General features: G+C 45.1%; 1 protein-coding gene across 8 annotated transcripts in view; it reads left to right on the forward strand.

The window, feature by feature from the left end:
• Window positions 1-27,453, forward strand: part of AMBRA1 (autophagy and beclin 1 regulator 1) — a 197,029-nt gene that overhangs the window by 163,759 nt on the left and 5,817 nt on the right. For 7 of the 8 annotated variants that reach the window (XM_004457908.3, XM_058306283.2, XM_004457907.4 and 4 more), the window contains 5 exons: window positions 384-572; window positions 1,215-1,369; window positions 14,868-15,007; window positions 22,661-22,753; window positions 24,010-24,203. In XM_004457908.3, the coding sequence (XP_004457965.2) occupies window positions 384-572; window positions 1,215-1,369; window positions 14,868-15,007; window positions 22,661-22,753; window positions 24,010-24,203 (771 nt within the window). The remainder of the gene's footprint in view (window positions 1-383; window positions 573-1,214; window positions 1,370-14,867; window positions 15,008-22,660; window positions 22,754-24,009; window positions 24,204-27,453) is intronic. The other variant, XR_011649911.1, reaches the window with a different exon arrangement.

Genomic DNA, 27,453 nt, shown 5'->3' on the forward strand with positions numbered 1-27,453 from the left:
AGTGGGTTTGCATTTCATTCATCTTAGGTTTGACCTTTTGAACAATAACAGCTGTTGAGTGGCTCTCCAGGAACAATTTTTAATAACTCCTTCCTTATCTAATCTCTCAAATGATGTTTTCTAAGTGTGAACTAAAACTTAGGAGGCGATTACAGTTTTGTTGACTATCCTTCTTTTCCTATTGAAGTGGTAGAAAAGACATATCTTTCCTGCTTCTTGTGTTTTTTCTTCCATGACATTTTAATTTGATTGACGAGGAGCTTCTATCATTTCTTGAAAGGATTCAGGTCATTAGGAAGGCTCCAGAATCTCTTGGCCCCAGAATTTTTCAAAACATCAACTTCAAACTTTCTTATCCTCTTTTCTTTCTTTGTCTGATGCAGCCTCCGTGAATGTGCTGGTGCAGAACTGCAAGATCTACAATGATGCCAGCTGTGACATTTCTGCAGATGGGCAACTCCTGGCAGCTTTCATCCCTAGCAGCCAGAGGGGCTTTCCTGATGAAGGCATCTTAGCAGTGTACTCCCTGGCCCCCCATAACCTGGGCGAAATGCTCTACACCAAGCGATTTGGTAAGGGATAGGAAACCCATCCTGGTGACAGAGGGACACTGGTGTCTGGGCTTGGGCATTCCTAGGTGAAGCATGGCTTAGGTGGAATCAGTGGTCTTGTACTGCTCCTGGCTTCACTGAGGCACAGGCCAGAGGAAGATTGCTTTGCCAAAATCTTGGCTGTTGGTACTAAGAAGAATCTCAGGATAAAAGTTCTTCCTACCACAATAGCACCTTCCATTCTCCTGCTATGATGACCAGGAATAAGGGAGGTGCTTCGGTCATGGCTTGGGGAAATAGACATATTCCTGCACTCAAGGCAGTTGGCACCATGTATTAAAAGTCCCCAATATGTGTCAGCTCTTTGATCCGGCAATCCCGTTTCTAAGGAAATAATCAGAAAACTATACAGAAAATTTCTAGTGATACTAGTTTTTTCCAAGTGATTATATGATAACAGTAATTAGCATTTATTATTTTCTGTATGCCCAACACTGTACTCAATACTTTCTATGCCTTGTTATACTCCTTACTGTAATTCTATGAGGTAATCCTGGGGTGACCAAAGAAATATAAATTGGGGAAAAAGAGAAAAGATTGAAAGTTGTTTCCTTGCAACGGCAAGAACCCTGGGAAATGTTTCTCTGTTCTGTTGGCCCTCAGGTCCCAATGCCATTTCGGTGAGCCTGTCCCCAATGGGCCGATATGTAATGGTGGGCTTGGCCTCACGAAGGATCCTGCTGCACCCCTCCACAGAGCATATGGTGGCCCAGGTCTTCAGGCTGCAGCAAGCCCATGGTGGCGAGACCTCCATGAGGGTGAGTGCCATCTCTCATGCCTCTGCTATATGGCAGCTCTCTGAGGTTTGGCAGGGTAATGAAAGATAATGGTATGATCTCCAGGCCAGGATCAGCAGGCTTCATTTTGAAAAAAGGTGTTTCTCACACCCTATATTATGAGTTAGGTCCTCTAAAGGCCCAAAAGTATCTTTGGATAAAGAACACTTCCCTATCTCAAAACGAGACCTTTATTCTAGAGATGTAGGACCCAGTGAATTATTTATGCTTATTTTAAAAAGAAAAGTTTTTTGAGGATCAGACTATAAAAAGTGATAGTATACTATGAAATGTTCTTTTCTGTGGGCTGTAATCATGATGGAAGATGAGGCCTTTGGGCATCTACCATGCTCTTAATCGTCCCATCCATTTCACTAGCAGAGAAAAGGTCCTAAGTAGGACCTTCTTGTCTGGGGCAAGTCTTTTTTAAATTGACCTAAAAGCCTTCTGCACATCATGTGTTAGTGGCCTTTGGACTCAGCCAGACTAGTATGCCTGACTGAGCTTTCCACATCCCGTGGGGGCTTACTTGGCTAGGATTTTGTAAAGGAGTCAAGCTTTTGAACAGTTCTCTAATGAGATGATATTTAAGCTCTGTCTCAAGCTAAGAAACTGTAAATTCCCTTAGTACTTAATGTAGTCTGAGCCATTTATAGTTTTATGCACTTTGTTTATACGCTGGTCTGTGTTTCCCTTAGCTGTGTTGTGTATATGTTTAATCTACCCAGTTAAGTTCAGTGTCAGCTCTGTGGGGGCATACCTTCCATGATACCTCATTTAGTGCTATGCATGCAGATGTTTGTTGAATGTCTGGAATGGAAACATGTGTTTTAAAGAAGGGGGCAAAAGCTAGGACCCATTATATGTAAAGTGATAGAAAGTGAATGCCCTGGTGTGATGTGCTCTTGTCTGTCCAGCCCCTTCTCCCTGCTTTCTTCTATAGGTACCTTCCATCTAGCTTATACTGAACTACTTTTCAAGCTCCCAGAATTTGACAAGTCTTTTCCATGCCAGTGTGCCTTTACCTGGAATTCCCTCCTTTCCCCCATTTTCATTTGCCTGTCAAGCTCTTCCCCTTCTGTGAAACCTTCCTTAACAGAATTGATCACTCCCTCCTTGTGCCAAAACTGTACCTAGTACACACTCTCATGTTGACACTCGTCACACCATACTGCAGTTGATTGTTTCCATGTTATTCTTCTCTCCTACTCCTTTAGAGCAGAGACCATGTCTGTTTTATCTGTATGAAATCCAAGTACCTTATAGGAATCTGACATTTAATAGAATCTGAATGAATGAAAGAGAATCACAAGAAAAGCATCCTCATCAATTCTAGGTGGTAACTAGCAGAACCAGTGATGGGTAGCATCCTATTCCACCAAGTCCCTGAAAGGAACAGAAACCAGGCATTCTCTGCTCTTGACATTGTAGAAAGTTGACAGGAAAGTTGTGATTCTTGAATTCCATGACTATGGACGTATTTGACATTGGGTGATGAAGAGAAGACTTCATGGGAAGTTTGTAGGCCTATTTTCTTACCTAGATATTTGAAGATGGGAGTAGAGTTTTAGTTTAATTATTCTTCTTTTGCTTATTTTAAGCAGATCTGAATGCTAAAAGTACCTGGTTTCTGCTTTTCACCACCTAGAGACCCTGGTGTCAACAGCTCTTCTTCTAACCCTGCCTAATTGTTTATAATCATTAGGAGACAAGATCTGATTTTAGCAACTCTAATGGACATCTCCAGCCTCTTCCAGAAACCAGGGCTTCTGCCCAACTTCTGGGTATAGCCTGCCAGTCCTCCATGTTAGCAAGGTTCCTCTTTTCCATAACTAGCCAGGAACATCTGGCTGAGGGAAAACAACTATAGAGCAGATGCCAAGATGGTAGGATCCGTTATCTCATATGGGGCTGGCAGGTCAGGGAATGCAGTCAGAAAAGTCTGCTGAGGAGATATGGTAATCCAATTAGTCCATTACTGTACTGCTAAGGGGCTCAAGGCAACCAGCCAGCCTCCGCATGCCTCCTGACAAGAGCTATTCCTCAGGCCTCCAAATGAGGCTTTTTTTGATTTTTAATAGGAACCATCTGCCACTCACAAGAGAGAGCTAAAATAACTGGAAAGCTCCAGTTTGGAAATTGTTGCCTTTCACCCAGGAGACAGGATCAAGGCACCTCAACAAGGTTTCACTCATCCTAGTGTCCACCCAGTCTGACTTTAAACCCCATACTACAGAAAGGTTTCTGGTTCTCCAGGTCTTCGTTGCCTGTTACAGCCAAAGGCACCAAAGCACTCAGCACATGTCCTTGAATTCAGTCACTGATGGAAGGGAAGACACCAACTTTTTTTAATAGCTGTACTTTACTACCATTTAAGGCATGAAGTGAATTTTTGTCTAGAACAGGGAGCAAGGGCTTAATGGGACAGTAAAGTAGCTCCCTCTTTGCACAGATAAGTATAGGTAGGCAATGTCCAGCTCTCTCTGTGAAGGAATGCTTTTGTGAATAATAAGAGTGTCCCTGAGCTTTTCTACTCAGAATTCCTCTTCTCTGTAGTGGTACCTCTTAGATTCACTGTAGTAATATTCAGAGAGGTGAACAACTTGTTGGGCCAACAGACTTTTCCAAGGGAATCCTCCAGAGTGCTAGTTTATCATATTTTAATTCCCACCAAGTAACATCTCTCCCTGAGAGATGATCCTTTACACAATCTCATATGAAAACTCATTTGGAAATGAATTGCTGTTCGCCTTGGCACACTTATTTTAAGCAGTTCTTCAGACCACTGGATCAGTGCTTCTCAAACTGATCCTTGGACAGCCTGCATTATAGAACTAACTGGAGTCCTTGTTAAAATACAGGCTCTACTTCAGATCTAAAATCAGAATGGGAATGGGGTGGGAGGGACCCAGGTATCAGTATTTTTAAAACAAGCTTTCCAGGTGATTCTGATCTGTACTTAGTTTAATAACTTCTGCTCTTAATGATTACTTCCTTATTTTAGGTTTCTGCTCTCAGCCCCATCAGCAAGGCAGAGACATTCTCAGGTTTACTTATCATTGTGATTTTGTGTGTGATGTTTTGATCCTTTGCTAATTTTGTGCTCTGTTTCCAACCAAACTCTCAGTTTTTGGATGTCTGTGCTCCACCTCACATCTTTTCTTAGCTGTTGCTGCTTTCCAGGTTTTTTTCTTGAATATCATTTATATTATATTAGACTCTTTTCTCCCCGTGTTATTTTCATTTTTGAAAATGATACTACCTATCTCTGCTTTCTGAGGCCAGCCTCAGTCCTCCCAGTTTTAATGTGACTGGCGAATCAGTAAAAATAAGACCAGGTATATAGTTTTTTTTTTTATTCATTTCTCTCCCCTTCCCTGCCCTCTCCTTCACCGCCCCCCCCCCCAGTTGTCTGCTCTCTCTGTCCATTCGCTGTGTATTCTTCTGTGTTTGCTTGTATTCTTGTCATTGGCATCCAGAATCTCTGTCTCGTTTTTTTGTTGCGTCATCTTGCTGCATCAGTTCTCTGTGTATGTGGTACCATTCCTGGGCAGGCTGCGCTTTTTTCATGCTGGGCGGCTCTCCTTACGGGGCACATTCCTTGTGCATGGGGCTCCCCTACGCGGGGGGCATCCCTGCATGGCATGTCACTCCTTGCACGCATCAGCACTGTGTGTGGGCCAGCTCATTACCCGAGTCAGGAGGCCCTGGGTTTGAACCTTGGACCTCCCATGTTATAGGCGGATGCTTTATCCATTGGGCCAAATCCGCTTCCCCGGGTATATAGTTTTTATCTCCACCTTCCCTCTATCCATTCTAGGCATTTCCAGACTGGATATGTTACTCTTTATGACTCAGTCTTATTTTCTATCTGTCTGGCTCCCTTATATTTGAACCATCGAGGGCCTTTTGTTAATTTTTTGTTTTGTTTTGTTTTTAAGATAGGCTTCTAGAGACTGCTGAGCTGAAGTTTTGCTGAATTCTTGAAACACAAACTGCCAGTGTTCCTCTCTGCTTTCATTTTCTAATTGGAACAAGGCACAATATTGTAACAGAAAACTGCAATTAATTTTCTAAAATAGTGGCAACTTGCACATTTTAATAACTTTGGTTGTAACCAAGTGAAAGCATTACAGCAAAAATATAAAATTACTAATGAAACTAGAAATAGCCATCATACCAAACAGTTCTTCCTGTTCCTATCAGCAGTAAGTGCTATTATACCTTGGAATGGAGGCAAAAGGCAGCAACGTTCAGGGGTGGGAGGGACAGACTGTGCTAGGGCATTTTGAACTAGAAAGCAAGAATAAGGATTTGTGCTAGCAACGCAGGAATTAACAGGTGTGTGCTCTTCATCCCCCCGTGCTTGGCCCTACTCCCCCAGGTGGGGGTTGTAGGCAGGTAAGTGGTTTAATAAAAACTGAAAAGTCTCCTCATTGCTTAATTCCTGCAGATGCCAGAGGCACTGGAAACTTGAATATCATTAGTGCTGGTTTTGATTTTCTCTCTGGTTGTTTTATTGGCAAAAATGACCAGGGTGGGAGAAGAAGCTCCAGAACAGAATACAAATTTTGTCCCTTTTTCCATGGAACAGCATCGTGAGCTCAGAGAGCAACACATAATGGCTCTCTCCTTATTGACCCAGAGTGCTTCTCTTTGGTGGTGGACTCTACCTGTGACACTTCATGACAGACACCTCTAGGAGGTGCAAGAGAGGATGTGAACAGGTGTCATGGGCCCTGGACCAGTAATGCTAGCTCTAGAGATAAACATCCCCTCATCCTCAGTAGGTCCTTGGCAGCAAGGAAGGAAAGCAGATTTTCTATAATTTTTTACAAACCCACATTCTAATGAAATCTGTCTATGTGGTGGTTCTCAAGTGTAGTCACCAGGGACCACATCAGCATCACCAGGGAACTTATAAAAAATGGAGATTCTAAGCCCTATCTAGACCTGCTGAGTCAGAAATCCTAGGGGTGATGCCCATCCTTCTGTGTTTTAACAAGCCCTCCAGGTGATTGCTTAGAATATCAAGGTTGAGAAGGAATTGTTAACTGCATGTGGAGTCTAGTTAGACCTCACCTGTCAATATAACTTGTTCTTTTCCTTTCACCCTCTCTAGTATTAACTCTGAATCATCACCTGGTTTACTTCTATGACTTCTTTATACGGATCTTTCAAATTTCCAGGAAGTTGAAAAATTGATGAGTACTTCCTGCCTTGAGCTTTTCTGGATCATGCTAGAATACTAGTAATGGTGCCTTAAGGACTAATGCTGTGGGGCTTTTTTTCTAATTCTTGTCTGCCCACAATTGACTTTACTCAGGCTCTTACCTGGGAGCCCATGCCTGTTTACCTGTGTGCTAGAATACAGAGATGATTTGGCTTAAAGAGTGAGAAGCAAGATGTTTATCTTTCCAGGCTTTCCCCATCTGAAGGAGTATTTCTGAGTTCCTTTTCCCAATGTCCAACTCACTGTTATCCTTGAATGGGAGATGTCTGATGTGATATCCACTAATGATACCTTGGTGTTACCCTGACTACAAAGAAATACTAGTAGGCTTGTTTTCTTTCATACCATTTCACAGCTATCTTCACAGAGCCTGATGATGACTTATTATTATTATTTAAGTTCATTAAAATGACCTGTAGAAAAGACTTGGTATCCAAAGTGCTCAAATAAGTCAACTACATTTGTAACTTAGATCCTGATTCAAAACAGGTGTCCAGAGCTGTCAGCATGGACCATCATTTCATATAACTTCACTTGTGTAGGATTTTTGGCCAGTCCTTACTCCATTCTTCAATAGACTCCCTCCCTTCCTGCCCTGAATTTACCAATCATATAATCCAATCATCTAAATTTCTCTGTATTTTAAAACTTTAACCTTTAAAAGGGACCTAGAGCTCTAGTTCAATCCAGAGTTTTCTCCAGAAATCTAAGGGAACTGAGCTGTTTCTTAATCTTTTCTGGCACTGGGGGTGGCAAATCCCAAAAATAAAGCTATTTTATTTTTGTATCCTAGAAGGGTACTATTTCTTCAAGGGGAGATTGGGATAAAAGAGAGACGGCTTTGTTGTCAGTAATGATTTACTCCTTCCCAAGATTTTGTCCTCATTAATTTTCTTAAAGCTGCCTGTCAGTTGATTAAAAGCTGCTTCCGCTGCAATTATCTTAAAGTTGACTTCTGAAACGTGGTACAAAGCATCTATCCTCAAAAAGTCCCTTTCCTCAGAACTTTGTAGGAAAGGGGGAGGGGGTTTGAGAGAAGTCAGAGGTGTCTCTGATGTGATTTTGTCAGAGAAGGGAGGGGACAAGATAAAAAATTAAAAATAACATTAGAACAGCAGTCAGAACCATTAGCTTGGGCAAATTTTTCCATGACAGATTCACCTGACAATCTCCTCCATGGCCTCTTAATAGAGTGCAGTCTGTATACTGTGTAATGTTCTTTTCATTCAACAAATTGTATTAAGTCCCTGCCATGTACCAGGTACTTTGCTAGGTTCAGGAATATAGCAGTGAACAAAATGACCCTTGTCCTTGCTCTCAAGATGCTTAAACATGTGAGATAACTAGATTCTTGTCTCTGCCCTGCTCTGTCCCACCCATCACTGTGCTTGGCTAACAGTAGGCACTTAGCGTTTGTTCAGTGAATGTGCACTACTTTGAAATCACGTGTACCATGTCTTTCCCTGCACATACATGCATATGCACCCCCACTCACCACCACCAGCAGCAGCAAGCCTAGCACATTACTCAATAAACGGTCATTGAGGGAATCAGATATGGCTCAAGCAGTTGGGTTCCCGACTACCGTATGGAGGGTCCTGGGTTCGTTATCTGGGGCCTTCTGGTGAAAGTGCTTGTCCATGCGGCACAAAGAGTTGGTACGACCAGATGGCACAACAAAAAAGAGACACAGATGAGAGAGAGTGAGAGACACAACAAACCAGGAAGCTAGGGTGGCTTGGGCGATTGAGTAGCTCTCTCCCATGCTAGGAGGTGCCAGGATTGGTTCCTGGTGCCTCCTAAAGAGACAAAAGAACATGCAATGAATGGACACAGAGAGCAGACGGCGAGTGCAAGCAAGGTGGGGCGTGGGGATAAGTAAATAAATCTTTGGGGAAAGAAAGGTCGTTGAATTGAGGGATAAATGAAATAATCCTTTCTACAATTCTGCCCAATGTTGGAGTATCTCAGGACTGAGATGTGGTGGCAGATTCCTATCAGGTAGTTTTTGGTCAAAAATGAAAGACAAAACTTTTTTTTTTCTTTCTGTACTGTAGGAAAAGCAATTCTTGCATTTATAGAAGGTGAAAGTAATATTAACCCTAATCTGAATAAATATTTGCTTCAAAAAAAAATGGATCTAGTAAAATATATTGAAAGACTCATCCAAGGTGAATCTCTATAACAACTACTCATTTGGTCACTTCCTGTGAAATTTAGAAAGCTAAGGAAATTCGAGGACTTGTGTGCAGAGATGTGGGAGCAGGTGGAAGAAATTATTTTATTTTCTGTGCGTTCCAGCTTGTAGTGATTGTCTTGGTATTTCATTCAGCACAGAAATGGATCCCTCAGCTGAAGTACCCTCTGTGCTTTGATCCTAATGGCCTTTAGAAAGCATCATTTTTGTGTGTATCTATTAACTTTAAAAAAAGATAATTTTTAAAAAAGCATCATTTAAGTCAATCCTTTGACTGTCCTTGGGATCTCTTTGAGGAACAGTGAATAAGACCATGTTTACAAGTCTCAACAAATCATAGAAGGTTGGCTAGAAATGACTTCAAGGCAGCAGATGGGGGAAGCCGAGTTGGCCCAGTGGTTAGGGCGTCCATCTACCGCATGGGAGGTCCACGGTTCAAACCCCGGGCCTCCTTAACCCGTGTGGAGCTGGCCATGCGCAGTGCTGATGCGCGCAAGGAGTGCCGTGCCACGCAGGGGTGTCCCCACGTAGGGGAGCCCCATGCGCAAGGAGTGTGCCCCGAAAGGAGAGCCGCCCCGCACGAAAGAAAGTGCAGCCTGCCCGGGAATGGCGTGCAGCCTGCCCAGGAATGGCGCTACACACATGGAGAATTGACGCAGCAAGATGATGCAACAAAAAGAAACACAGATTTCCGTGCCGCTGACAACAACAGAAGCAGACAAAAAGAACACGCAGCAGATAGACACAGAGAACAGACAATTGGGGCAGGGGGGAGAAGGGGAGAGAAATAAAAAAATAAATCTTTTTTTAAAAAGGCAGCAGATGGTCCATGGCAACAGAGGGTAACAAAATTACTAGAAGTTAAGGGAAGTTGCGGCTTGCTCTTCTTTTCTATTAGCGCTTTGGTTTGGACATGCATGATCTAGACCAGGGGTTCTTAACAAGGGGACTGTGAGCTTAAATTGAAATTCAAAAAAACATTTTTCTTATGGGGACGTGTCAGTGTGGTTGTGATATATTTATTAAATCATACGAAGTATAGTGTGGACTTAGTAAGCAGTCTGTGGTTTTCACTTGATTGGCAAAGCAGTCCATTGAACAAAAAAGGTTAAGAATCCCTGATCTAGACATATTTGCTCTTGCTTCAACCGAATGAAAGGGGATGACTTGGTATTCCAATTCTTGTTTAAAATAACCACGTTAAGACTTCTAACAACATTCCACAGTTCTAAACCCCATAACAGAATATAAAGAAGGCTTAGCAACGGTAAAAGAAATTAAAGTTTCTAAATAATCATTCATGAATCCAAGAAGATCAAGAACTCAAAAAAGCAGAATGGCCATAGTATTTCTGCCCCTGCCTATTCTGGGATATGTGCATTTCTCAGCCTCTGACAAGATATGTAGCCATCCATTTCCAATGCAAAGATCAGCTATCTCTTGGCATCTGTTTTCCATTGATTTTTCCCTCTTCTCAGGGAGTTGATTCTTTTCTAGGAACCCTCTCTGAAAACGGAAAGCCTCCTTTAATCCCTATCCTTGCCCAAAACGCATTTCTCCTTCTCCCAATTCCTTTCTTCCTCAAATTCCCCTTGTTTGCACTTTCTCCCATAGCTCATCCAGCCTCAGTTTCCAGTTGCCCCCTTCTTCCAGTCATCTTCCCTTGTCTTAGTTCAAATAAGAAAGATCTGCCAACTGCACTCAACCTCTCGCTACCATGGCAAGGATCCAGCTTTATTGATGATATTTCCAGTGTAGAGATCACCACAAAGTTTTCTCTTTTAGCTTCTTGTCTGGACTGATCTGAGTAGTGCAGTTTGCTGCTTGGACTAACAGCCTGAGCTTTATTGACATGTAGTGGAAAAGGAAGCATTTTGTTGAGGTTAACAATACATTTTTCCTCTGAATTTTAAAAGGATGGAGAAGAAGGTTTCCAACTGAGCTCTTTTGACTGCCTCTGCCATTCTTTTCCTGTCTTTTCTTTGAACAAGAAACAGGACCTCTTTAGTTTTGATCAGGCAACTGTTTTCTTTTGCTCCTCTGCCTATTAGTTAAGATTTTGAGGGTTAGAGGGGCAAGTGGTACAAGAGATTGTCTTTCCCCACTCTCTTAGAACTGTAATGATCTCCATGACCTGACTCACTCCCTATTGACGTGCTGAACACTGCACTGACTTTTAAAAATTTGTTCCTTCCAGCATATTGATTCTAATTCCTGCGATCAATCTGCTTGGGGAGAGGTGTAAATATAGGGTTCCCTGTCAACAGTTGTTATATCAGGAGACAGCTGCAGTTGAGATAGGTAAAACGAGGGCTCTGCATACATGAATCAGCAGCTGGGTTTTTTATCCAGCCCCCCAAGGGGTCCTGGGTCCTGATAATCCTCTTCTAGCATAAAGGATTGAGTGTTATAGCTTCATGCAGTAGTGCTTTTATCAGAGAGAGAGAAGGATTTTTAGCAGGCTACCTAGCTTTGTTCTTAACACTAGTCAGGAGCTATAGAGCACCTGACTAGTGTTAAGGACACCTTTACTTGAGATATATCTGGAGTGCCTTTAAGTAAGACCAGCTGTCCATTTGACTATATAGATCTTCATTTTTGTGAATGCTTGTGAGAACTGAGTTTACCAAGCCAATCCTCATCAAAATCTGAGTGGAGACTCACGAATCACCCAGTCTCTGGGTTGGAAAGATTAATGGCCAAAATCGTAAAGGGTTGAGAGGAGCCAGAACTACCTAACCATCTGTCAATACTGGGGAATTTGTTGCCTAGATATTCTCTTGTGTCTGGGACTGGACTGACTGTGAAAAGCATTTCTCCTCAGTGAGGTGCATTGAAAGCTATTTAACTCCAGCCAGGGAAAGGAGTGGAAACTACCTTGCTGCTGGGTCACTTTCAGTATGAATCATATTCTTATTCTGTTAGTGTCCTTTAGTTATGAGCATGTGCGAAATAAGGAGGATTGGACCAGGTGATCTAACAGGACCTTGGAGTCAGTGATTCTTACCCATCCCATTGCCTCTGTTCTCGCATCACCCTCTGTATCTCATTCCCTCTCTCCTTCCTTCCCACTCCCACATTAGATTATGATAAGCAAGCACTTATCAGAAATCCTGGAGGCTGCTGATCTTCATGTGGCATTTTCTGGCTTCCTGCCCAAAAGAAGGATTTAGCCTAAAACCCAAACATTGGAGGAGATAGACACTTGAGAACTGCGCTTCCAGCACTGTTTAAGGACTTGGGAGGGTGGGGGGTCTTGTACCACTTGTACCACAAATCAGTGCTCCCCTGACTCCTGTAGGCCATGGAAGTTTTGAAGTATATGTGCAGCAATATCTAGGGGTCTTATCCCCTAGATTCTTCGTAATCCCTCTCTGACCTTAAATCACTGAAGCTGAGTTCATCCATCATACTGCCTTCTTGAGGGTTTTATCCCCAAAACAAGTTCCCTTACTTAGAAGCAAATTGATAATATTTGCCTGTTAATCCCTCTGCAGCAACAGACTATAAAAGGTAAATTTATAGAGCAGTTTTAGTTCTGTGATTTAAGTGCCTGCTTCCCATGTATGAGGTCCCAGGTTCAATCCCTGGTACCTCCTAAAAAAAAAGTGTATCTGTGACTTATGTAAAGTTTGTTTATTTCCAAGTCTGAAACATTTCTATAAAAGCATCATTCTTTTTCTTTGACCCCCATCAGAATATTCAGCACTATGCTCAAGCGTCTGATTTACTAACATTTTATCCTTCTTGTAAGGCCACTTTTTCTGGCCCTTTTATCCCATTCCATGGAATTTTAAGAATCATCGTGATTAAGGGGAGACTGTTGTGAGGCCCATGTAGAGCTGCTCCAGACCCAAAGCAGAAGCACCTCTCATTTTCCCACTGAAATTAACACTCATCCCTCCTTACTCTGGATGTACCCCACTCACACTATCTGACCTTTGGGAGAAAAAGAAAATTAAGATTAATTTATCCAACCACATGGTCCTTTTAGTGTGTGTCAAGTTATAGTTAACCATTTTCCCTACAGATTGGACAGAGACCATTGATTATCTTGTCAGAAGGTACAAACCTTGTGGAAAAGGTTGAAAACACCACACCACATCCCCCGATTTTAAGGAAAGGGCTGATTAGGCATAAAGGGAAAACAATCTCCATGGCTAGTCAGCCAGCGAGGTTGAGTGGAGAATAGTTGTGAATTTGGTCAAGGCTCCTGCCAAGTATATATGTACAAGGAAGAGATTATCCAAAGGTCAAGCAACCATGTTCCAGATGACTAGGTTAGAAATCCATAAACTCTACTGAACTTTTTTTTTAAATAATCACCCCAGTTAGATTAAAGATTCTTAAATTAGGAATTGAGTCATACAGGGGAGGGCATGCAACAGCCTCAAGGGGTCAGTCTCCTGCCTCAAACCAGAGCCAATTCGTTAAATGCCCCACACCCTCTCAGGACCAAGCAAGGCCATTCTGGCAGTACACTACTAGATGCCCAGGTATATTTTTCAACACCACAAAGCATGGAAAAATGAAACTTTTTCTCTTACCTTGTGGTACCAGTAAGCTCAATGTGTGCTGCTGTTTTCTCCCTGTCCAGGTAAAGGTCTTTCAGATAGATCCCAAGGCACATGAACCCAAGTGTTCCCAAATCCAGTATTTCTTATCACTTGGTCTTTGTGATTGGAGTGGATCCTGAGCTTAAATTTTTCTTTTCTTCTCTTATCATCAGCATAATGAGAAAAATAATTATTATTGTGTTACTCTAAATTCATTTGATGAATATTACTTTCTAAATCACATTCCCTTTTGTTCTTTTTTTTTCTTTCTAGCAACCCTTAAGGGCAGGTAAAAGGCAGATGAAGTTTATTCCTATTTTATGGATTAAAAACTGGAGAGGCTAACGGGGAAACTATCACAGTGACTTAAACTCCAGTTTGTAGATCTTAGCCTCACGTTCTGTTCACAATGACCTTTTTAAATTCCCAGGTGCAGATTCCTGGTAATAATAACATTTTCATTTATGAGCTTGCACATGCAGGCATTTTATATGCATCTTCTCTTTTAGTCTCCCCAATTGTTTAAATGTAGGTATTGTCTCTTGTAAACTGAGATCCAGGGAAGTTGTTAGGTGGCAGCATCAGGACTCAAACCTAGGTTTTCTAACTCTAAAGTCCGTGTCCTTAATTCTTCCACTGTCCTGCCCCTATCTTTGACTAAAGTTGCTTCTAGAATATCTTGTAGATCAGTGGTCAGAGAGCGCTAAGGCTCTCTCATCTTCATCTCATACCCTGAATGTAGCCAAGCTGCCCCCTGAGAAAATTTAGCTTTGGGAAGAAGATGTAGACTATTGAAAGGAGAATTTCTTCTCTTTGGGAAATGGAAATGATCTGTTTAATGGTGATTTATGTAAGCTAAAAAGAAATCGTGTACCTGTGTGTTCAAAATTACCCTCTGCCCTGCTCCCTACATTATTGTACCTTTTACGTTTCCTTAACAATAGCAGTTTTAGCATTGCTTTTAATTAGATGAATTAAGAATGTTCTCGTGTTATCACCCCCTCCCGCCCCCCTATCACCTCCAATTCCCCATTGCTGTGAGAGCCCTGTAATTTCCATGGCAACGAGACTACTGGCGGAGATTGGCTCTCACGGGCTACTCTGGTCAGAGGGAAGTTAGGGACAGCCCTTCCTGGTGTGCTGGGCTCTGGATGGGGCTTTCCAGGGGGCTGCCTTTAAAGTAGGGAAGTGCAAAGTACCAAAAACCTCTGAGGAGAGCATGACTAAGCTTCCTGCAGAAAAGTCCTAGTATTCTTAAAAGAGTTCTCGCTCTCACGGAAAAGAGGGTTCCACACTCCTCCCCTCTGCTATCCCAAGTTCTCAAACTCGTGTTAAGGGTCATCCCATTCCCAGCTTAGCCATCTCCTCTCCTCCCTGTGTTTAACCTGCTTCAGGCCGTAGGAGGGACTTTGTTTCTCCCTGGATTTTGTTGATCTTGGTAACAAACTATTTCTCCTCCCATTCCTTCTTCTTCCCTCTTTCTCCCCCACCCAGAGAGTTTTCAACGTACTTTACCCCATGCCTGCCGACCAGCGGAGACATGTCAGCATCAACTCTGCCCGTTGGCTGCCCGAGCCAGGGCTCGGCCTGGCCTATGGTACAAACAAAGGAGACCTGGTGATCTGCCGACCAGAGTGAGTGGCTCCAGGTGTGGGGAGGGGGTCATCCGGGCTGAGGGCTAGAGTAACCAGCATTCATCTCGACCCCACCAGGGAGTGGCATCTTTTAGATAGAAAATCTAAATCCTGCTGGAGTCCGCCTCATTCTCAGCATCACTCCTTAAAGGGTCCTCTTCACTCAGGCTGTGAGGTTAGCTCTCCATTCCAGTTATCTTCAAAAGGCTCATTTAGTTATTGTGTCTTCTTAAATCTAAGGCAGTATTTTTCCTTTCTCTTTTTTTTCTTTTTTCCCATTGTTCTCTGGTTTCTTATTGATAGTAAAGTTTCCCTGCAGGCATAGATAGTGAAGATTCTTTTTTAAACCCTTTTTTAAAAATTCAGCAGGTGGTCTTAGGTTTCTAAAAATGCGGTAGACATTAACTTAAGAATAAAACTGGAAGTTTAGTATTGTTAAAAACCAAAGTTGTCAAGCCACTGATCTCTAACAGCCTGGCTCTGTGCCCTGCCTATTGTTGTTGTTGTTGAAATATCCCTGAAGCTGTAGCTCATAATAGTGAAGGCATATTGGAAAGCTCAATTTAAAGTCAAAATGATCAAAGTAGGGGGTACTAGGAACAAGGAACCAAAGCATTTCTTTCTTAAGTACTATTGACCTCTGGCTTTTTGGAGGCTAGCGGTCTATCCCAGGCACCCATTTACCCAAGACCCTGAGAGGTTTGTCAGCCGGGTTTGTCATCAACTTCCCGACTCAGATAGGTGGGGACTCTGAAGCTCTGTGCTTCAGTGCAGATCAGGCTGATTGCTGTATGGGACACGGCAGGGTTCCAGCCAACTAAAGGCCATCTCTACCTCCAGGCTATCCTAATGCTGTCCTTCACCTGATACCAGGTCTTCTCCTGGGATGTTTTGCCAATCACAGAGCACCGTGTGACTGGTCTGATGGGGTCTCTGGCTACTGGAAATGTCTTTGTTGCCTTTTTTTTTTTTTCCTGCCAGGTTATCCTTTATTCCTTTTTTTTTTTTTAATTGTACTTTTTAAAAGATACATAGATTGCAAAAAATGTTACATTAAAAAACATCAGAGGTTCCCATATACCCCCCACCCCCCACCCCACTCTTCCCACATCAACAACCTCTTTCATCATTGTGGCACATTCATTACATTTAGTGAATACATTTTGAAGCACTGCTACACCACATGGATAATAGTTTACGTTGTAGTTTACACTCTCCCCCAGTACATTCAGTGGGTTATGGCAGGGTATATAATGTCCAGCATCTCTCCCTACAATATCATTTAGGACAACTCCAAGTCCTGAAAATGCCCCCACATCACATCTCTTCTTCCCTCTCCCTGCCCTCAGCAACTACCATGGCCACTTTCTCCATATCAGTGCTACAATTTCTTCCATTACTAGTCACAATAGTTCTATAGTAGAACATCTCTAAGTCCATTCTAATCCTTATTTTATTCCTCCATCCTGTGGACCCTGGGATGGTGATGTCCACTCCACCTCTATATTGAGAGACGGCTTAGATTCCACATGGATGATGGATGCAATTCTCCTGCTTGCAGTTATAGGCACTCTCAGCCCTGAGCCTCAGCAGAGTTGCAATTCCTACTCTGTGGTTCGTTGGACTTACCCAGGTTAGCTAACAGAGAGGTGAAGATGGTCAACCACCACACCAGGGAACTGAGAGTGCCTACAACTGTGTTGCCTTTTGGAGAAGAATTTTGGTCTGCATTGGGTCAGTTCTTATGGTCTGGTAGGTGGCTGGTGATTGAACCCTTGTAGCTGAGTTAGGACAGTGGCCCAGAAGAAAGAAAACCCGAGTCTAGGGGCAGCTCTTTTATTCCCTCTTCGGAGCCTTTCCTGAAGAGAGACTACTGTCTGAGCAGTGACCTAATTGGGCTGCTCTTGCAGCCGGGAGATTGCTTTGTTCTGCCAGTGCTCTCCTCGAGGTCTGTGTCCGGAGAGCCTCCTTCTCTATCTCCTTGTGCCTTTTCCAAAACAGCCTGCCTGCATCATGACTCTGCCACTATTTGCCTAGGCATGCTGGATCTGTCAGCTTCTGCCCTTTCCCTGGCCTATCCATATTCCCAGGATAAATCTGCCCTGAAATACTTCCTTCCCCAAACACATGACACTGTCTTACCTATTCTTTTCTTGGGAATTCATAAGAGGACTCCAATAGGCATCTTTTCCAAAACTTCCACAGAATTCTGGATCATAATTTTACTCTTACCAACGATGTAATGACAAGTGTTTCTTTCCCTGTTTCTCTGAGACATTCTTCCTCAGAGGTTAGACATTTGTCTATGGCTACAACCACTAACCTTTGTCCCAAGAGAACCCACAGACCCTTCCTTTCCAAAAGAGATCTGTTCTTACAGAGCCAGACTCTCCAAACCCAGTCTGCCATGGCCACACAAAGGCATTTATGTCTGAAACCCCAACCTACATACTTGGTGTGAGTCAGACACTTCAGCCAGACATGCAGCTGGCTCTAGCTCTGCTTTCTCTTTTCTCCCCATATGTTGTCTTCAGCATCCTAGAGTCTTAGCAGGCCTAAGCTGTCTTTGGCTGCCTGCAAAACTCTCTTCCATTAGTAAGGCAGCACTAATATTTGACATACTGAACAGTGTCCCATCCCAGAGTTTTGTTGGACTAGGAGAGAACTAGTTTAGCCTGTCTTTTTTTTTTTTTTTGATAATTGGTGTTGCTCCTGATTTCTTGGGTCACGTTGGCAAATGCTCCAAACCTTAGAGTCAGAACTTGATAGGTGCCATATAAATTAAGGTGTGCATGACTTTGTCCCAAGTTTCTCAAAGCTTCTCCAGTTCTCAATCACCTTCGTTTTGGTAGTTTTTTGCTTTAGGCAGGGAGGACTGAACAATATAGAGGTAAGGAAGTTAAGCCTCACAGCAAATCAACACTAGAAAGATTTGACTTTATAACTTTCCAAAACAGAGCTCTTTCCTGTAGGTGATTCTTACCCTTTCTTTGGTTCAAAATTCTCAATGAAAGCAATGGACTCTCTCCACAGAGGAATATATCACAAGTACATATAATTGGTTAACTATTTAAGACCTCAGAGGAGGAAAAAAACAAACAAAAAAATATCTGCTGTAGATCATGTTAAAGCATTTAACCAGATCAGGGATTGATGCAGTAGAAAATGAAAGAGAACATTTGCATCTTTTCAACAGTCTAGAATTGGTCTCTGACCTAGAACAAGAACAAACAAAAGGGAAGCAGAAACTGAGGATTTGTCGTCTTCTTAGTGGCAGCTGTCTGAAGCTTGTTGCCTAGGTCTGTGTGACGCAGCTCCCTGGCACACTCATATCAAGGACATAGGTTCCAGCCAGCTGGGCAGCTGGGCCAGAATTACAGCCCTCCCTCCAAGGTGGTTGTCAGCCTTTGTCCCAAGCATAGGCAACTGTACCCCACTGTGTGCTCTCAATCCTGCTCTGGATTTTTCCTACATTGTCTTAGCCTCAGCACTCTCTCCAAGCACAAAGACAGAGGAAACAAGCCCCTTGGGATCAGTGAATATCTCTTCTTTTTTTTTTTTTTTTAAGATTTATTTTTTTATTTATTTCTCTTCCCTCCTCCTCCCCGCCCCCCAGTTGTCTGCTCTCTGTGTCCATTTGCTGTGTGTTCTTCTGTGACCACTTCTAGCCTTATCAGCGGCACCAGGAATCTGTGTTTCTTTTAATTGCGTCATCTTGTGACAACTCTCCGTGTATGCGGCACCATTCTTGGGCAGGGTGCACTTTTTTTCACGCTGGGCGGCTCTCCTTACGGGGTGCACTGCATGCACGTGGGGCTCCCCTATGCGGGGACACCCCTGCGTGGCAGGGCACTCCTTGCGCGCATCAGCACTGCGCATGGGCCAGCTCCACACGGGTTAAGGAGGCCTGGGGTTTGAACCGCGGACCTCCCATGTGGTAGACGGATGCCCTATCCATTGGGCCAAGTCCACTTCCTGAATATCTCTTCTTGGTACTAAAAGTCCCACTTGGCAGTAGAAAAAGTCCGAGGAAAATTCTCCATCTCTCTCGGGGAAGGAATCCTTAGGCAGGAGCAAGAACCAACTCCTGGCCCTGCAGCCCCTACATATGAAAGCTGTTATGATGGCTCATAACCTGGTCACCCCACCCTTCCTAGCAGTGAGGTATTCCTTTCTCCTTAGTTTTGTTCCCCCTACTGGCCACTCCTCACCAGCTGCTGCTGTGCCTCTGGCTGACTGCCAGCCCAGCCATCACCCCCACCAATAACCACACTGGGTATAAAGTACCCGATTGATGTGAGGGGCTGTATGCTTACTTCTGGCTTACTTCTTAGATCACTCTACAATAGAGGGTTGGGGCAGGGGCAGGGATTACTTGGAAGGTACTGCTTCTCAGAAGAGAGAATTGTCAGTCCTTTGGCCAACTGTGGGACTCATGACAAGGCCCCAGCTCTATCCCTTAGGAGGGAACTACCTCAGCTACCACTCTAATCTGCCATTAAAATCAAGCATCACTGATCAAGATGGGGAAAGGCATGCCTCTTAATCAAAAAGGGAAACAAAATGCCACAGATACTCCATCTATTAGGCTAGCCAACAAGAGCCAGGTACGACGAGCTTTTTCCCATATCTACAGAAATAACAGGGGTAAACATCAGTCTTCTTGGTTACAGTCCTTCTTGGGAAGAAAATAGCCAAGTAGTACAAGCCTCTGCAACCATGTAACTGATAGATGAAAGAAGAATGTTCTCGCAGTACAGAAAATATTCCCTAGAGGCTAAGGAGTTCAGAGCCAGAAGCTTTGTGGTGAGAGCATTTGTGACTGCAGAAGCAAGTTGGCTCTTAGGTGTGTTCAAGGAGCCCAGGCAGTGAGGAAGTCATTGAGCCAAACTCAGAAGCACAGCTCACAGATGCTTCTGAAGGAAGCCAGGTGTTAAGTGGAAGTCCATTTGCAAAGGCTGACCCTGGCTGGCCTTCTTCCTCTTCTTTATCCTGTGTGTTTGTCTAGCTTCCAAGAAGAACCCAGAGCAAACAGTGACTCATTTGTCCTCACTAATACCCAAGAAGGAAGGAGATGGTTGGGACCATTCTTTAGCTTTCAGAAGAAATCAGCAGCATTGGGTATTTAAGGCTAAGAGTTTCAGTAGTCAGAGAGGGTATCTTCAACTCTTTCTTGGTACTGGGGCTGGAATTTAAATCAGACCCAAGAACTTGTTTTTGTCAACCTGCTCTGACCAAAAAAAGAAGAGCAAATTAGGGCTTGGAATTAGCCATTTGTGGGGAGCAGAAAGGCTTGGGGTAATGGGTGAGAATGGAGCAGCACATGATACAGTAATTATGGTCCCTGTACTGTTTGGCATTAGACCTCGTCAGTAAATAGCCAGAGTTCATGGCTTTGAGCTGATGACTCAGGCTGCCCACATAAGTCTTTGAGGGTATCCTTCAGCACTGGCATTACAATGACAGTCCCAACTCAGACAGAAGGCCTCATGACCTCTTTCCTGAGATAGGAGGGAAGGTTCCTGGTACACAGTACATGATTTGTGTGGATTTGATGTGAACAGTTTGCTATCTCAAGCCAGCCCTGGCTAACAAGAATTACAGAGGAAGGATTTGGCAGGGACCTACATGGTATTGCCACCTGTCAATAAAACTTGACAAGTTTGTAAATTAGAGGCTTTCTGGCAGCTGGCTTCACATGGTGCCTAATGCAGCCAGAATTTGCTCGCCAAAACTTGAAACGATGACTTCGTTTTTGGAGACCTCTGCAATTGCAAGCCTGTTGACTTCTGGCCATTTGCCTCTTTCCAAACTTAAAGTCATCTTCTCTCACCTTTGCGCTTCATGGCCTCTCTTGAAGGGGCCCCTCAACTCCCACAAAAATAGCTGTGAGTGTTTGGAAGAAGAAGGAAGGCACTACTCTTTAAAGGAATGCTCTGAGGAAAGTCATACTGTATCTGCAGCCCAGGAGGCTCTCTAAAAGGAGCTGAGAAAGGTTTAGGGCAGGTCAGGGAAAGGAAGGACCCTTTTGTTTGGCTATGGCTCTTTTCCCTCAAAGAAGCTAGTATTTCCTCAGGTGAAGCCCGTTACCCCAGAATCCTGGTGACCCTCTAAAGACAGATTTGGGGCTCAGTGCTACTGCTTCTTTTCACCTGACTTAGTGAAGGCTCCCTGTTCTGATACACAGTCTCCCATAATCCAAGCCCTGTCAAGGGTCTGTCTTGTCAATCCTCACATATTTAGGAATGAAGCACCTTACATGTCTGCCTTAAAACTCGTCTTTTACAGGCTAATCCACTGACTTTCATTTGTTTGACCTTTATTGAAAGAAGTTCTGTTGTTCAAGGAAGTTGACTGAGGCCTTCCAGTGATTGAGAAGCTTTGTTGAAGCCCATTGAGCACATGTGCATGCCCCCTCCCATTTCAGAGCAGACAGAGCTGAATGTTTTGAGGATCCTCTAAGGATCTCTCATGAACACTGGTATTTAATCATTGGGCTCAAAGGCACCTCTTTCCCAACTCTACCCCCCCCTTCCTCTTCACCACCATTATCAGCACCCTACCTTATCCAGGGTCTTTAAAAGCAAAGCAGTCTTGGGAGCCGGTGTAGCTCAGTGGTTGAGCACCAGCTTCCCACATCCAAGGTCCTGGGTTCAATCTCTGGACCCAGTAACTCAAAAAAAAAAAAAAAAAAAAGAAAGAAAAAGGAAAGAAAGAAAGTAAAGCAGTCTTGTGTTCTCGGACCCGCTATGGCCAGCCAGGATTGCTTGCCTGAGATACCTCATCAGTGTGGAAAGATGAGATGTCCCTACTTCCTTCTGGCACCTGTGCCAGTGTGAGACTAAAAGAGAATTCCTGATAGTCTACCTTAGGGAGAGAAGGGACAAACCAGGGAAAGGTTGGCAGCCTGGTGAGCTCGACAGATGGACAGGCTTCTCTCCACAGTCAGTGCTCCAGCCCATCACCACCTGAGGTTCTCTCAAGAGGTCTTCTTGAGCTCCAGGAACGTCTTTCCCAATTGCTTGTCCAGTGTACCCTGGCCTGGAAAGGAAAGAAGGCTGGCTCATTCTGGCTTAGCATGGGCTTTTTCCTGCTTAGACTTTGGAGCTGCAGACAGATTAAGAATCATGAGGTTCCTTCATTTGCTTTTTTTCCCAGCTGATAGCATTAGGGAGGACCCTGTAGTAGAGCGCTTCTGGAGCCTCTGCTTCTGAGAACTAAGCACCCCCTTCAGCAGGGCTGTTCATGGCATGTATCTCACCAGCAGACCTCTCTCCAGCTTATTTGCCATTTTAGCTCCTTTCCCTGTTTTGTTTTGTTTTGTTGTGTTTTTTTGTTTTTTTGGGTTTTTTTTCCAGCTGTCTCTTAGCCCAAGGAGCCAGTTAGGCTCTATCTGGGGGAAGGAAGAGGCTATAACTTCCACTGCAGGCTTTTGGGCTCTTAGAGATTTGCCTGAGCTGCTCCAGCACTGAGCATCCTGAAGAAGGAGTATCTCTGGTCCTGTACTGGTGCTTGTCTGAGCCCAGCCCCAGGAGAGAGAAGAGCAGCTGCCAAGCCACAGTCTACAAGTCCCAGGAACCTGAGGGAGTCCTTGCCATTCCCTCTCTAATGCCCTCCACCTTTTCTTCTCTACCCTTCTCCATTGATTTTCAGGGCCTTAAACTCTGGGGTTGAGTACTACTGGGACCAGCTGAATGAGACTGTCTTCACTGTCCATTCCAGCAGCAGGAGCAGTGAGAGACCTGGGTAAGTTTGTGAACTAGGAGGGGAATAGCTGGCTAGAGCTTGTGGCATCCTCCTGCTCCTGACGGGCCCTGGAGCAATGCTCTCAGCATGTATGCCAAGGCTCTCTGGGTTCCCCTCCTCAGCCAGAGCAGCTCTTCTTTGATCAGCCTTATATTTTGGGCTCTTGAAAATGATTTCATTTAAGAAGTGTTCTTAGCTAAGGAAGAGAACAAAACCTCTGCTCTCAGATTCTTGCTTTATAACAAGCTGGGAATCCCCCTAGCCCTCTCCCCTCTTGGCCATGGTGTCAGGACCACTTGGAAAGAAGACACTGCCCCTAGGAAGTCTGCTCCATGGCCCAGAGGGATCTCCCGAATGATTGGGGGAGTTGCCCAGAGCTTTAGCCCAGGGACAAACCCTCCCCAGGGGCCAGTGAGAGGGGTAGGAGTCTGTCACTGATTCCCTTCTCACTGAATTCACTAATGAAGGCTGGAGCATTTTGAAAAAACAAAGTTCTAGATAGATCATAAACCCAAGGTAGTGACTGCTTCCTCTAGGAATTGAGGGGCACTGCTGGAGGACTGGTCTCTAGAAACAGCTAGAAATATGAGTGGCTGGGGCCAGTCTCAAAGTCCCTGGGCTCCTGCTGCCAGCTCCAGCTATATCCCAAGGGTTGGTTACCTGGGAATTCCCCCAAGGAAAGGGGGGGTACTAGCCTTGGGCCTGGGCCTTACTCATAGGGCAACTTCTGCTCCCTACCTGCAAGAGTCTGTTTTCAGAATGCCCTGGATGGAGACTCCCAGGACAGCCTATGAGTCCCAGTGCTTTTCCTCCAACATGGAGATCTCAGGCCACCTGAAAATTCCAAGGATTTAAACTGGAATCTAGTCAGCATATAGTTAAAAGGAGAAGATAAAGCTAAAAAGAAAGGGTCTTCATCCACAGCTTATCCTTTGTCCCATGGATGTTGACTTCCTGATTCTAAAAAGTCTGTTAAGATCAACCATCTCTATCTCCTCCAAAAGGCCCTTATTGTCTAAAGGGGGGAAGGGGTATGACTGAACCAGGTGTTTACACAATTGGATGGATCTGAGGCCTCCTTCCACTGTCCCAAGGCCTGGACTGATCTTAGAGGGGAATGGACACAGGCAGGGTGACTGCCATCAGGAGGTAGTTGCACCAGCGCTGGGCTTCTCTTTGTATCCAGGCTACACTCTGAGGATCGGTACAGGACCAGCAAAGCCACGCCTGACTTCAGTCTGCATTTCTCTCCCTAGAACCAGCAGAGCCACATGGAGGACAGACAGAGACATGGGACTCATGAATGCAATTGGGCTGCAGCCCCGGAACCCCACCACCTCAGTGACATCTCAGGGCACCCAGACCTTGGCCCTTCAGCTGCAGAATGCTGAAACGCAGACAGAGAGGGAAGTCCAGGAGCCAGGGACAGCAGCCTCAGGTCCTGGTGAAGGTAGGAGCCATGCAGTGCTAGAGGGGAATGTGTGATGGGGACTGGGGGTAGAGGCTGGCAGCATCATCAGCCCTCCCTGGGAGAGGTGACCTAAGACTCCTGGCCGCTCTGCATGGACAGTGATACTAGCAAGGTCTTTCCTCAATCAGGATGAGCCCCTCTCACTTGGCTGGGTAGTGTCCACTGGTGATGTTCAGAGCCACCTCAGGCAAAGACACCATTTCCCTGAGTTTCCAATAAGCATAACTGCCCTTGCAGCTTTGCTCATCTCCCACCAAGTACCCTGACCTCCTTCTCCCCCTAAAATGTGGGAGAACCTAGGCTCTTACTCCAAAGAGAGAGCACAGAAAGTAGCTGGGATTGAAAGGGCTACAGGAGAGACTCCCTGGTGCAAGATCTTGTTCCAGAGAAGTGTGTTCCAAGCCTCAGGCTTCCAGGGCAGCTCATCTTCCACCTGCTGGTGTGGGGTGAGCTGGTCCTGCAGATTGGGGACCACAATAGCAAGGTCCTCTTGTGCCCCTCTTGCCACCCCTGGTTCATGCATGTTGGCTCCAACCTGGCACACCAACAGCCTTTCCTCTCACCTATTTCTCAGATGTGGCTCAGCCAGCCTCAGCTCTGGCTCTCTGTGCTGGCCTGGCACATCCAAGAACCAATTAGCACTTCCCAGCCGTGAGCTTGGTGAGCTTGAGCCACTTTGGAGTCTGTCAGCAGCTGTGTTAAACAGGCTCTTCGCACTCAGTCACTCTCCTTCCCCCTCTCCCCAGCCCCCTTTTTGGTCCTAGCTACAAACAAGGTGGCCTCCAAACAGACACACGTTTTCTAGGTCTGTGTGGAGTCATTTGCTCCAAAGAGACTACAGGAGGAGAAGCCATAGTGTGCCTCAGGCAAAGAGTAACAGATTTGCCTGTGTCACCCCCAGGGAAGAGCTTTCTACACTGCAGTACCCCCACAGGGCATTGTCCACTGCCATGAACTGAGCTTTTCAAAAGTTAAGTGCCTTTTTGGTCTGGGGCCCAGCTCACCTCCTACATCTGCAATCTCTGGTTCTTTGTTGGATGGAAACCCCTTCGTATGGACATAAGCAGCTGGCAGTGCTTGGTTGGGCAGCCAGTTGCAGCTTTGAACCTCAGTGAGAAAGAGAGAGTTGAAGCCATCTTCAGTCCTACTTTGAGGTTCCTCTGGACTTTGAGCAGCCCTGAGTCCACTAGGACTATTCTTGGAAGCATGAGAACCAGGCACACAAGGAAGAATCATATGCTTCTGCTATGGAGCCAGAGTGCCCACCCCTCTCCCTCAGCAGATGGGCAGCCTCTCAGAGCCCCCAATTAACCATCCTCAGGTAGCAGGAAGGATTTGGAGGGGTGGGCTTTAGTCTCAGCCCCCTCTGATTTGATCTCTCAGCCCCCCGCTGATTTAATCAATCATGCATCATGTATCAGTTGCTTGGGCGACAGAGACAAATACTTATTGCTCTCTCCCCCAAAGATCTCAAACCATGGAAGCACAAAGGAGGAGGGACCATGCCCAGCCTGTGGGGCCTCAGGGAAGGTTTCTGGAGAAGGTGACCCCTGAGCTGAATCTTAAAGGATGACTAGGGGTTAGGAAGAGCAGGTGGGAGGCATTCCTGGCAGAGGTATAAGCACGTACAAGGACTTCAAGTTCAGAAACATCACACTGTTCAGAGGACCACGGGCAGGTTCATGCTCAAGGCTTATACAGCACGTGTTGAGAACTGAGCTGGCTGAGTGGGAAGGCCCAATCACCGGACTCATGTTGGGAGTGAGGCCTTTTTCCTGAAGGTGAGGTGCAACAGGAACTCTGGGCCGAGGGTCTGCTAGCTTAAGAAGGACATCCCCTGGTGTTTCACCTCCCAAAGAACCCTCTGCTTTTTTTTCTTGATTAGCATCAAGCCCATTTCTGACTGCCAATTATAAGTTATTTTCTTCCAATTGCTGAGGTGGGGGTAGAGGGCCAGCAGGGAAGAGGTCACTCTCTTTCTCAATTTCAAGAGGCCCCATTCCCTGCCCCCAGCACAGAGTAGAGCAGGTGATAGAGGGTAAGTCCTTCAGAGGTGCTGGTCGGCAAGAGTAGCAGCCATGGGCTAGAGCCTTGGGAGAGCAGGGCAGACGGTTCACTGTATCTCTCTGTGACTCTGTAACTTTGTCTAGAGCTCTGGACCTTCAGCTCTACTAAGCACTACCTAGTAAACGGGGTTTTCAGAAAGCTCCACACCTATAAAAGGGGACAGGGGCTGGGTGGGTGTTGCCAGACAGTTGTCAGCGTCCAGGTTTGTCTCTCCTAGGGCCGGGAGCCTTGTTCTGAGGCACTTAGTTCACGGACTACCACTCATTCCTTCTGCTCTGAAATGGAGGCAGGGAGAGATCAGGAGTTAAGATTCTCCTTGGGTTTAGCCTTCCTCTCTGGCTCAGACTTCTCACCCAGCAAACAGGCACAGCACCTCCTGCACTCCACCATCCTCACTCCAGCTCCTGCCTCCTCTCTTCATCTTGGCAAAACTGGTAGCCAGATCTGCAAGAACACGTATAGGACAACTCTGTTGAGGGAGGTTAACACTCACTCTCACTTAGCTAGAAGGGGGGTGGCACCTGCACAAATGCACACATATGCACATACTCCTATACCCCTGCAGGGGCCCAGATTTATGAATGTGGGAAACCAGCTCTGCTTGTAGTGATTACCATTCTGTGCCCTGCCTCTCTCTTAGTCCTTTGCCGACAGCTAGCACTAAAGGGTTCCCAGGCTACTTCTCATTTCCTTGTTCTCTAAAAATTGGATTAAAATCCTATTCAGTTATTTTCAGGACTTCCAAGAAGAGCCCTCTATGGGAGTGAGAGTAGGGGGAAGTGTCAGGTTTTTGATTGTCCAGCTTTACAAAGAGTTTAACATCCTCCAGAGCTTGCCCTGGGCCCTGAAGCAAGCTTCCTTACAGCTGCTGGCTCAGAGAGGGTGGGCATCCTTCGTTTTAGTCTTCAGCATTCTGTGCTGACATCTCTTGATTCATCTCCCCCGATGGACAGTGAACCCTTTGATGGTTATGTTCAATCTTTACACAGTGCCTGCTTGGCATACAGTAGGCATTCAGGCAGTGTGTGAATTGTATTAATTGAGCCAAGGCAAGGCCCTGTGTCTGAGCTTAGTCCATGCTGCACAATTCAGAGAATCCATGACTCTGCCTCTGATCCCCAGGGAAAGGTTGTCTCTGTCTTGTCCAGTAAAGGCAGTAATT

Source organism: Dasypus novemcinctus, chromosome 10 (assembly GCF_030445035.2).
Source record: "Dasypus novemcinctus isolate mDasNov1 chromosome 10, mDasNov1.1.hap2, whole genome shotgun sequence".
NCBI lineage: Eukaryota > Metazoa > Chordata > Mammalia > Cingulata > Dasypodidae > Dasypus > Dasypus novemcinctus.